Consider the following 12,367-nt stretch of genomic DNA (forward strand, 5'->3'; position numbering starts at 1 on the left):
CTGGGAGGCCTCAAAGTAGCGGAGCTTCAGCTTTCAGGGGTAGGGGAACGCGCACCGTGCAAGCCCCTGTCAGCTGGTTTGCGGCGCCGAGGGAAGCGCTGTGGTGTTTCTGTGTGCCCTGGTCTCAGCAGTGCAGCCAGCTCTTGCAATGGTTTAGGCCTTCCCAAGTCTTCATTCAAGTCAGCTTTGCAGGCACCGGTGACAGCTTATCTTTATGCTTTCACAGATGTGGTTTGGCTATTTGAGGATGAATAGAGAGAAGTTATTTTGAGGGAGAAACGATGAAAGAAATCCTGTTTAGCTGCAGTCTCAGTTGCTATCAGCTTGCCTTCTGAGCCTCTCTTGTGTCTTAAGCGTTGCGAGCGCTCGGAATCCGCTCCTGCCCAAGTACCTCTCTGAAAGGTATCAGGAGTTTCACACCTGTCTGGAAGAGTGGATGTTCCCACAGTGGTTACTGTCAGCATCTGATTGCTGAATATGCTCTTCCACGTGTAGCAGGAGGAGGGTTTGAAGAGGTCATCGTTTCCCTTTCCAAGACAAATGTGACAAGTTGCGTCCCTGCTGCAGTGAAAGGGTTTCTAATCTGCTCGTCCCTGTATGCCGTCGGTAACGGATTCACCAGTCATCTCAGCTCACTTGGAGAACCCAGGTGTTCCTGAATACCAAGTTTTGTTTAAAATGTTGGCCGTGGTGAGGAATCTGAGCACGAAGAGGTTATAGACCTCTAGCTTGCAGGCACTCACGAGAGCATTTGGAAAAAAATAGAAACAAGACAGCTTTTGTTTCGTGTCATCCCGTGGGTTGCCCAGTGTGGGAATGCCCCTGGGGCCTTCAGTTGAGCTGCTTCATCAGGCAAAAGCTCCTGATAAGCAGACTGCTGAGGCGAGATAAGGGGGTCATCGGCGTGGTCACGCAGCGTGAACAGGGGATCTGACAGAGGGCCTGGTGCTTGAGGCACCGTTCAGACCTGGTGCCAGCGCTGGTGTACGAGTGCATTGGTACGGCATGGTGACCCATTTCCCGTGGAGGCTCTGCCGTGTCCTGTCTTAACTACAGCCTCTGCAGCCTTCTGTGGTCACGTTGGATGTGTTTTGGGCGTATGTAACTTGGGCTGTAGTGTGTCCACGATGTGTGTTCAGGGGTTTGTGTGTTCCCAACTTTGCATTATCAGTGAAGCTTTCATCCTGCTGCGTGAACCTGCCCAGCCTTTTTCTGTGGATGTGTTCAATAGCCACAAGCCTTGGTTTGTGTTCGTGAGAACTAACAAATCCTGAGAATAGGAGTAATCTTCGCTCGGTGGTCCACTTAAAATCTACTGGAGTCGGGCTGGTTTACTGAGAAAGTGGCATCCGTGATTTGATCGAGCTGAACTTGAAGTAAATGGCTCTTTGAACTTGAGGAAGCCAGTGGTTCGTTTTCATTCGCCTCCTGGTTGTACACTGCGTTTTGGAGGTGAGTGTGTCTGGTGATTTGGGTTATCAGAGAATGTGCCTGATGCCACTTTTGGGATACCTGTGGGCAAAACTTCCGTAGTGTTGGTGATTCCCTTTCCCTGCAACGTGAGGGAAGTGGGCTATGGGGAGGTTGCAGGTACTTTGCTGGCACTGCATTCTTTGTGCTGAGGCATGTTAATGTATGTTGGAGAAGTTCCACTGATTCTCCTTGAGATACTGTGTCTTTGGTCTCCAGATGTTGCTGGCATCTGGTTTGTTTTCATTGGCAAATACCTTGGAGCAGGTGTTACTTTGGGAAGCCTTATAACACGGATACTCATTTTATAAGCAAGCCCCTCTCCATTTATTGCTGGGTGTATTTCATGACAGTCCGTATTTTCCTTCTTCTCTTACTCCTTTTGTTTTCCTTTCTCCTTTTAAACATCCCCTTTGCTCCCACTGCTGCTGGACGGCAGGTCCCCTTTCGTTCTCTGTGTCCTCAGGAGCATGCTGCCGTGCTCAGCTGTGGCTGGTGAGAATCCCTGGCAGGTTGCACGTAAGCAGACACAAAAGAGATGTGAATGATGCTCTTTTTTTCTTCTCTGCCTTAGGAGCTTGGAGCTCCTCAGTGAGGAAGGGTCGGTAGCCCCCAGATGCTGGCTCTAAGGCTTTCAGATTTCTTTTTTAAGCACTGCACTATAAAAACAAGTCAAGTCATTGTTTGCTTTAGCATATCTCTTCTCCCTGTCATGCAGGGGTGATGATGGATGGCAGTCAGGCCTTAGAGTGGTGATGTTTGTCACTTTATGAAATGATACTGAGTTTCTGTTCCTCTTCTCTCTGGTTTTGTCACTTTTCCTCGCTCTGCGTAGGTTGTGCTGCTTCTGCTTCAAATGGGCTGAACCTTCAGAGTTGAGCATGAAGTGTTGCAACCCTTGGGCAAAGTCCTACCAAATGCACCAGCTAAGGAACTTGGGAAGGCTGGGAGAGGAAATAGAATCATAGAATTTCTTGTTCAACTATTCTTTTTATCTTTCTGTGGTTTTCTTATTTCAAGAAAACAAAACCTGTTCCTGTTCTCTGTGTGAAAGACTTTTCTGCGTGTCTCGGCAAAACCGCTATCATACACTGAAAGATGTTCAGCTGCAGTGGAATGCAGTAAAAGCAGTGTTAAACACCCTGATAAAGTCAACACTTATTTACATCCTACGCGAGTTCCAGTGTCGTGTTCTTGGGAAATAAAGGGTCTAGTTGAGACATACTGTTTGTTCCTTCTGATGTCATTTTCTGCTGATTTTCATACTCGGCTTTAGGAACTAGGAAATGAACTTCTGACCTCTCTGTTTTGAACAAATGGACTTTTTTTTTTCCCCATCACCACCTTGGGGTCAACAGAGCAGAGGTACAAATGTCCGTCTTGTGTTCACGTTAACCCAAAGTCACACAAGCTGCCTGACACCTGGGGTTGAAGGTAAAACACCCATTATCAGATGCTTTCACCATCCAGAAGTAAGCACTGAGTGGCACATGCAGACGGTAGTACGGGAAGGTGGGTGGTGTCTGACGCTGCAGCTGAGGCAGGGGTGGCTTGCAGCAAGGGCTGGGGGAGGACAATCAAGTGGTTGGATGGAATAGGTGCCTGGGCTGGGGAAATAAGGGTGATGGAACTATTCCTGGCTGATACTTGGGCAAGGAGGGGAACAAGATAGCAAAGAGGAGGAAAAAACCCTAAAAAAAGAGGAATATACTACTTCTCTCTTTCTCTGTCAAACTATCTAGTGTGTGCTCTCCTTTCCACACCAGTGAGTCCGTTCTCATCACTGAAAATGTGATTGCCCTATAAATAAAACTTCTTATTTTAAAATGTAAGCACTGCATGAAGTTATTAATCTCCCGTAACTGCTCGTGGCAGCTCAGCATTAGAGAGCGCTCTTTCGGGGATTTTTTGCATACAAATTAATCTGTCAGGCTGTCACATTTAAGACCCTTGACAATTCACGTCTGACTGATACCACAAATTCTGAAGGCCTGGTCTCGGAGGTGAGTGAAATCCGGGTGACTTTTTTTTGTTTTGAGAGCAGCATTACGTTCATTTCAGTCCAGTTGTTGCCCAGCCCTGAGCTGTTTTGGTGAAGACCTGGAATAACTCATGACCAATGAAGCTCAAACCCAGGATTTATGGGCTGCTGAAGCCCTTGTCTGGGACACGGTCAGGAGATCGTGCAGGGGCGTCTAGGCAGCAGAACTCCAGGGTTGCCGTGGAGGGGAGGGCATCACGTGAAGTTCCAGGAGCAGTTAGTAAGTTTTGCCTGTAGCCACCAGTTGGAACAGCTCTCTGACCTGCTTGGCAGTTCCCTCAGAGTTCCTTGGCAGCACTGGCTTTTGTGCTGTGCATTTCTTTCTTTTTCCAAGTGTTTCCCACATGGATGTGCAGACTTTGTTTGGCTCTTTTCCAGCCCTTCCCTTACCTGCTGCAGCACGTATGTCGCTGTGTTCTGTCTGCTTCCTTAGCTTAGTGTTGACATCTTTAGTTGTGGTCCAAACAAGAGCTCATCCTTCTGTATAAGGTGGACTTCATGGAACTTTCTCCCTTTTGTTTCCATCTTGTTCTGTTTGGTTATGACCTGCCTGGGGAAAAGGGATTCCATTTGACATGCCACTGATTGCAGTATGGGTATGGTTCTTGCAGATAGCAGATTTAGTTTAAATTTACTGGGAATTTGCTGTCAGGATTGTGCAGAGCTTGTGATCTCATAGGGAAAATGTTGGGTGACACCTGGGAATTTCCTTTACTTTCTTGCTTTCTAAGCTCCAGGTTTGTTTAGGAGGAGATCATAGAACCATTGGAATAACCTTATGCAGACTGTGGCATTGACCCTGGGAATGGTATTTGTGGCTGCAGGATACAAGTAAGAAGAATACAAATACTCGACTCCACTGGCACCTTAATTGCGGTGTAGTTAAACACTCAGTGCAAGGGTTTGGTTGATGTGACTTCGTGGGGTTTTTCCCCTACAAATTTCTGCAGAAACAAATTTTGTCCTGCCTGAACTGTTGTGATTTGTAATACCAGTGTGAGTTCTCTTTGGCTCTGAAGAGATGTCCCAGGCAATGTGATATTTTGGGGTTATTTTGGTAATGTAGGAGAAAATAGGTGGGAAACATTGGTGGGTGGTTTGGCCTGGTTACCTCTCTGGATTAATGCTCTGCTTCTGAAGCTGTCGGGACAGTGCTACCCAGAGGGAGGAACCTACGGCAGGTACACGGAGTTTTTCCCTTTGTCGCTTCAACTTCCTCAGTAAGAGGGGTGTGCATTACTTATTTTTATTCCAAAAACGTGAAAATTTATGGTTTAGGTTTATTTCCCCCCCCACTCCCCTTCTTAAAACAACTTCTACCTTGTTTCTCTCGGGAAGAATAACACAACCAAGAGGCGTCTGTGGCCATGGCCTTCCTCTGCTGCCGCTTTTGGAGTCATTTAGCCTCATTCGGCCACGTTTGGCTGAGCATTTTAAATGTCAGTGGTGGCTGCATTTGCATGGGGTTTTTTAAAAGTTAATTAGGCAAAAGAGGAGGGCCTGCAGGGGAAAAAATCCCAAACGTTTGCCTTTTCCAGTGCTGGAAGGAAGCTGAGTTTGTCCTGTAGAAATGCCCAGTCCTCTTTGACCAGTAAACTGAACTGCTGCCTTGTGACAGACCGTTGTTCCACGGAGTTGCTGAGCAGCTTGTGAGGAGTGATGCTGATAGAGGAATAAAACCCATCATGTGGAAGGGCTGCTTGGAGTTACGTTCCTAAAGGGGCGCGTGGGAAAAGGATGAACCGAGGAGGTTGAGCGTCTGCGTGGAGCTAAATGAATGGCACTTAACGTATCAGCAGCAGGAGCAGCGAGGTGATGTGTGGTGCTGCTGAATGCAGGAGAGAGAATTTGACACACTGTACAGTACTAATTGCCAAGTGGATTTTATTTTCCGTTCTGTTACTGTTTTTGGTTTAGGTCCTGTTCAACATGATTGTAGAAGTGCCTCGTTGGACAAATGCAAAAATGGAGGTAATATATCATTCATGGAATGGTTTGGGCTGGAAGGGCCCTTAAAGCCCATCCAGTTCCAACCCCCCTGCCATGAGCAGGGACACCTTCCATAGCCCAGGTTGCTCCAAGCCTCATCCAGCCTGGCCTTGGACACTCCCAGGGATGGGGCATCCACAGCTTCTCTGGGAACCTGTCCCAGTGCTCCCACCCTCTGCGGGAAGACTTCCTTCCTGATGTCCCATCTCAATCTCCCTCTTTTCCTTTAAACCCGTTCCCCCTTGTCCTGTCACTACAGGCCCTTGGGCAAAAGTGGCCCCCAGCTTCCTTGTAGACCCCCAGGCACTGGAAGGGGCTCTAAGGTCTCCCCGGAGCTTCCCTTCTCCAGGCTGAACCCCCCCAACTCTCCCAGCTTGTCCCCATGGCAGAGGGGCTCCAGCCCTCGGAGCATCTCCGTGGCCTCCTCTGGACTTGCTCCAACAATTAATAAAATTACTCAATTATACAGGCATTTGTGAAACTTGGAGCAGCTTCCGAGGGAGTTTAATCAGTGGGGGTTACTCTTCACACACAACACTTCCTCTCTTGAAAAGCTGACTTGAAGTCACGCATATAGACACTTTCCTTGCGATGATGGGGCGTTGAGGGTCTAACTTTGTTTGCCTTCCGCAGGCACTGCTTCTTGGCAGTCCTCTGACTGCAGAGCGTGTCCGCAGCAGGCCTAGAGCCCTGGCTTGCGCAACGTCGGCCAATGTTTGGTTTGACTCTTGCTCGCTCAGTCAGCGTTCCACTCAGGGTTTGATTCCTCTCGTTCCCACTGAATAGTGTGCTGGGCTAAGTCCTGACACATGGAGTTGCAAATGAGAAAGCATTAGGGCCGTGTCATTATGCCTGCAAGCTGTGTGCCACCGAGCCAGCCCGTAACACGTGTGATGCCGTTCCGAGCAGCGTCTGCGTGCACGAGCCGAGCTATGCTGAGCTGGGCTGTGGCCCGGAGTGCCCGAAGGATGGAGACAGTGAATTAGCTGATGTGTGGGAGGTGACTCATATAGCAGTGGGCTTGTCTTTGAAGTTTTGGGGAGGATGATGGCAATAACAAACTGTTCCTCTTTAATTAGCTCATCCTTCTGAGAGTGCTTCCTTGGGAGTAAGAATGCCGCCTTCTAGCGCTAGCTGGACTTGTTCAGCCTCTGCCCGGAGTTGGCACTGGGTGCCCACGCAGAAGTTGTGCTTGCTGGCGGGCATCTGTGTGCTGCGAGGTGACGGAGAGGAGGGGTGTGTGCAACAGGAGGCCAGGAACGGGCTGGGGAGGTGAACCAGCGCCCCTGTTGTCAGAAGAACTTGCGCGCCATGTACGTGGCTGTGGTGCTGTAAAGTGCAAGAGCTTCCACCTCAGTTCCTCTCAGTATTTATGCTTGACCATGACAGTCTCCTTATAAATTTATGACTTCCCTTCTGGTGTCATTTTTCCCTTGCATACTTCACAATGTTATTTAAAACCTTAATAAGCTGCTTTTTGAACGTGACCCTGGAGATTTGGAGCGAGGCCATCGTACTTCTGATACTTCTCAAACCACGAGCACATGCTCCCAGATGGCTCTTTCTAACTGGTTGGGTACGGAATGAATTGCTTTCTGTTTTACCTTTCTCTCTGTGTCTCTCTCTCTTGTTGCGATCTGCTTAGATTGCCACTGAGGAGCCGTTGAATCCCATTAAACAGGATATAAAGAAAGGCAAGCTTCGATACGTGGCAAATATCTTTCCTCACAAGGGTTATATATGGAATTATGGTGCTCTCCCACAGGTAACATTTTTGTTATAATGGTGAAAGTTTTCTGTCTTCTGTGGAAATTGCCTTGTAAATCTTGGGTAGTGCCTGAATGCAAATCAGTTGCGAAAGGGATCTGTCTCTGATACACTTGTAAATTAGGATTTTTTTTATGTGCAGCTTTATTGTGTCCGTAAATCTTGATCAGAACTTGGGTGTGGCTGTAAATATGTGTGGTGTTTCACGAAGGAGTTAAATGATTAAGAGATCTCGAATCTTTAGGCTGCGTCTCTGTGCTGCAGTGACAGCATTAAACTGTTGTGGTCCATCATACAAGAACAGTTTGACAAGAAACCCTTTTCTGCTTAAACAAGGCTTTTTTTAAAAAGAAAAAAACTTTAATTGGGATTTTCATATATTGCAGCATAAACTTTAATTGGGATTTCGTAGTATCTTTAACAAAGAGGCACACAAGGGCTGTTCTTCTTCAGATTAAACCTCAACTGCCTTAGTTAACTTTTCTGTGAACTGAGATGCTTTACTCTATCAGGACATGTTCAGAACTTTGAGCCTTGAAAAAGCTCAGCTGATGGCGGAAATATTGAGTGTAATGAAGTTTTAAACTTTTGTCATTTCAGTGAATAACACATTGGACTTAAGTTAGTACTGAAGGACACGATGGTGTGAGAAAAGAGTAATTTATTTTCTTTACACCGACATTTCATTGCTCATGCAGTTACACCTGAAAATCTGCTTACCTGTTTGATCCCTGAAGAGGCGATCCAGGGCAGGTGCCAGAGTATAGCAGTGAAGTTCTTATCCAGTCAGCAGTCTCAGTAGACAAAGGTTCCAAGTAGGTATAGTTGGAAACAGCAAATCCATTTAATGTTTTGAAATCTGTGCCTGCTGTAGTACTGAGCCAAAACTAAGCATTTGAATGTTTTCCTGCACAAAGTGCATTATTTTGGACTGATGACACTTGCCAGAAGTGCTCAGCTCCCCGCGTTACCTTGTGAGTCAGAGAGGGCTGGAGATAACTGGCATTTTTACTGTCTGTAATGACTTCAAAATACCAAATTAACAGGTCGTTACACCTCCAACTGTAAACTCCAGATGATACTCCTGGTTCTTGCTTGCAGCTGTCACAAACTGAATCCAGTTCAGTGTCTCCTGTGTCCCAAGAGGACTTTTCCTCAGGATTGGCAGTTGCTAGATGTTCAGCCCTAGTATATGGCGTAAAGATGCACAGCTTCTTTGGACTTGGAATTCTTACCAGGAAAGCTTCTGAGCTTAGAGTGCATTTAGCCAGTAAGAGGCAAAACGCTAGTGGTCTCGTAATTAGGTGAGTGTAACTTGGCTGGGATTCCTTGCTCATATGGAGCTCAGAGCAGGAATTTGAACTTCCCTCCTAGAGAAGCTGCTTTGGTCTGAAGCTGTTGGCTGGTCTTGGGAATGTACATACCTCAAAATACTAAGAAACATTTCGCACCGATGTCTGAGAACTTTAAAAAGGTAATTGGGTGCTGACATCCATATCTGGGAGCTTGGTTAGCTCAAAGCCTAGATGGTGTTGAAAGCAGCTTATGTTAGTGCCGTGGTAGCTAAAGAGTGGAAGAACAGCGTAATTGTAGGATGTCCTAGCTTAATCCCACAACCGCTTGTAACCAGGAACATACGTATTCAGGGTCCTCTGCTGCCTTCATCACCGCAGTTTGATAAAGGGTGTCCGAGTCATGGGTGCAGTTAATACTTTTGTTACTGTGTCCTCAGTACCCCTCCTGTTACTTGTCCTGAGTATGAGGATGAGTTAGTGTCAGTCCATTGGCTGTTTGCTTGTTTTTTCTTTTCCTATTGAGCAAGGCTGTTCTCAGAAAGCTGATGTTTTTATTAATCTTAGTAGTTGAGTGGTTACAGAAATCATAATTGCAGATCAGCTGGTAACTAATAATTCTCTTTCCTCTGACAGACCTGGGAAGATCCAAACCACACAGACAGCACTACAGGATGTTGTGGAGATAATGATCCTATTGATGTTTGTGAAATTGGTTCAAAGGTTTGTCTTTGTCAGGATTAATTTAATTTATCAAGGTTAATTTAATAATTTGGTAACAACTTTAGGAACAGAAGGGCAGATGGGAAACAAGAAAAGATGGCAGTAGTCTCAGGGGATGACAGAAGTGTGGATAGAGGATCTGAGGAGGGAATAGGTAAGGAAACGGTGGATTTTTAAAAAGGGGAAAAAAAGGCAAGGTTTGGTACCTGCCGTTATTAGGTACAGGGGAAAGCTTTAACACACTGACAGAAAGCTCTGTGTATCTGGAGGCAGTGAAGAGTGGAGCAGTCCTCCATGCTATCAAAGATGGAACGGATGAGTTTGGAAGAGGAGTCTCTTGGGATACTCTAGGAAAGGGAATATTTAATGGGTGATCTCAGCGAAGGTGGCTTTATTTCAGAGAAGGAGCCCAAGGCTGAATTTCAGGGGATCTGGAGGTATAAAGGGGATATTAGCTGGCAGGGAGAAGGTTCCCAATAAAAACCAAACAAGAGTTGTGCTGGTATTTCTGGGGAACGGGGTGTTTTTCTAGGTGTACATGGGAGTCTAGAGGAAGGCACAGCAAGGGATGGGTTAAGACCGAGAGATGGGAAAGCAGAGAGTCAAGAAGCAGGAAGGAGTTAAGAAGTGATTATGGGATACTTTTGTCTCACAGTTTGGGGTGAAGGTCAAGGGGGGGTCATGGGGAAGTAGCGTAGAAGAGAGAAGAATTTTCTAGCTTGTGTTGTCTCCTTAAATAAATGCTGAGTGGAGAGTTGGAGGTTGAAGAATAGCAATGGTGGGAGAAAGGCCAGTGCTGTTAAACAGGTGTACTGGGTTTCCAGATCTAGATTGCCATTCTGCTAGCTGCTGCTCAAAAGCATAGTACAGCTGGTTTGCCTGTAAGGTAAGAGAGAAATTCTATGTAGTATTTTCCCCATCTTTGAGATTTTGTTCTGTTTCAGGTTCGTTCTTCTGGTGAGATTGTCCAGGTCAAGGTCTTGGGTGTTTTAGCCCTTGTTGATGAAGGAGAGACAGACTGGAAGATAATTGCTATCAGTGTGGATGACCCAGAAGCTCACAACATCCATGGCAAGTATTTTTGTCATCCTTAATGCAAGTTATGTCAGTGACTTGCGCAGTAGAATGGTACCCAAGTTTAGGCCACCCAGGACAAGAAGAGGCAGACAGCAGGAAGGCAGGACTTCTCTTTCATTGCGGTTTAAATCAGCTGCTTCCTTCTAAGAGAGTGTATCTGCTTTTTCATACTCAGCTTTTGAAAAGGTTCACTTGGATTCTCAACAGGACCTGCCATGGAGAGACTCTTTTGACTTCTGAAACACAACTGTCTTAAAGTGACCTCTCAAAGCTACAGGCTCATCTCCTGCGTAGCAGTGCGTATTTACCCCCTCAGACTATGCAGCACACTCTCTGTGTCGTAGGAAGTGGTTGTTCCTTTTCCCCTTGCAGGCCTTTTGTTGCCTTCTGAAAAGGGCTGCAGGTTTCTGATGCTTTGTCACTTGGGGCTGGGTTACCTCCAGGGTCTGTTGCTTAGTATGAATGATGAGGTTTCACCTTTTAGCTTGACGATTTGCAGATGTTGCTGCTAATGCAGCTCACCCCTGTGTCAGCCTTGAGGATGACCAGCTGTGTGGGGTAAGAGCCTGGCCAGACTTGGCCTCTGTGACCATGCTTCTGGGATCCAAATGGAAGGCAGGTACTCAAATGTGTCTCTGAATAGCACGTGAGGTGTAATTCTGCTTAGACTGTTCGTTAAGCACGTGATATGAGTGTGTTAAAACTGCAGGGAGTTAAGGTTTTGCAGGTTCTCTCTGGATAAATGAGGCTCACTTCAAGTGCAGTGTTACTGGGAATCACAAGGATTCCATGAGGAGTTTTGTCTGGAGGTTGGTGACTGTTTTGAGTCCCAAACCCATGTATACCATCGGGTATGTGCGGTCAGAGCCTGCCCTTTCTTAGTAGGGAGCACCAAGGCACAGGATGGCCTTCCTGTAGGAATTGGGTTATCCAGTAGCCTTTTTTAAGGCATGGTTTATTGGCCATTGATGCTTTTTCCTGGTTTCTGAATATAAGGAGAGTCCACCACTGGAGTGGCCCTTCATTCTAAGTTGTCTTGCAGGCTGCTTTCACATGGGAAAGAAGGGGATTAGAGAAAATAAGGAAAAAGGAAAGTCTTGGGTTGATTAAAATAACGAGCAACTGAATTACTACAGAGTGTTTGACTCTAACTACTTTGACAGTTAGAGATTAAGTAGTTCAGCTTGAGGAAGTAGTAAGTGTGGTAAGCAGTTTGTAACAGTAAGTGGTTTGCTGTTAATGTTGGTATCAATTTAAACCCCTATAATGTGCACTGAAATGTGATGTAAGTGTCAGTAGTTAAAAGACAAGTGTTTAGGACTTTATTTCTAGACACTGTTCTGTTTAACTCTCACCTTTTTTGCCTTAACAGTTTCTGAGAGAGTTTGATCAGAAAAGTGGGTGGGAGAATTGGAAAGAAGCCCACTAAGTAGGGGTAAAAGTGGGACCCTTTATGGTGTTGGGCTAAGGAGCTCTATTTGAAAGCCCTCTGGTTTGTCTGGGCAGGTAGTGGCTGATTTGTTAGCTGTGTTCCAGCTTTCCTTTGTCTGGGAGGGGAGTAGGAGTCTTGTCTAAGGGAAAAAAAAAAAGAGCAAACCACCGCCTGTGGCTGATTCCTGTGTGCATCCATCCTTTCTCACCAGAGTAGATGTAAAACTGAGAACTGTCCTTCTGAGGTTCAGAGAGGTGCAGAAATATTTATCCCATTTAATATGATTTCCCTTTGGGACTGGAGGTGCAGTCCAGGATTTACAAAAGGAAGGGAAAAAACCCAAGCCCCCATCTGCTTTGGAAGACGTGAGGAGCTTGCAGTGTTTAATAGCAGTCCTTCAGCCTGAAAACAAACAAATCTGCTGGAGTAGATGGCACAATATGTCCTTTCATACTTGTTTTTCCCTGTTCTTGAAGATGTTAATTATTTCAGCATAAAGGGATAGCAGCTACAGATAAAACTGGGATCTCCCTCAATAACTGACATGCTGCTGTGTTACAGCAGTGGCCTCCTAGG

The 12,367-nt window shown here is 46.2% G+C and overlaps 1 protein-coding gene across 1 annotated transcript in view; it reads left to right on the forward strand.

The window, feature by feature from the left end:
* The window catches only part of LOC104506489 (inorganic pyrophosphatase 2, mitochondrial-like), a gene marked incomplete at both ends in the record, with an annotated part of 13,466 nt that extends 3,113 nt beyond the window's left edge, over positions 1–10,353 (forward strand). Inside the window, 4 exons of the mRNA XM_010147456.1 lie at positions 5,429–5,482; positions 7,146–7,265; positions 9,196–9,282; positions 10,227–10,353. Of these exons, the coding sequence (XP_010145758.1) occupies positions 5,429–5,482; positions 7,146–7,265; positions 9,196–9,282; positions 10,227–10,353 (388 nt within the window). The remainder of the gene's footprint in view (positions 1–5,428; positions 5,483–7,145; positions 7,266–9,195; positions 9,283–10,226) is intronic.
* Between the last annotated feature and the right edge of the window lie 2,014 nt (positions 10,354–12,367).

Source organism: Eurypyga helias, unplaced genomic scaffold, assembly GCF_000690775.1.
Source record: "Eurypyga helias isolate BGI_N326 unplaced genomic scaffold, ASM69077v1 scaffold41572, whole genome shotgun sequence".
Lineage (NCBI taxonomy): Eukaryota > Metazoa > Chordata > Aves > Eurypygiformes > Eurypygidae > Eurypyga > Eurypyga helias.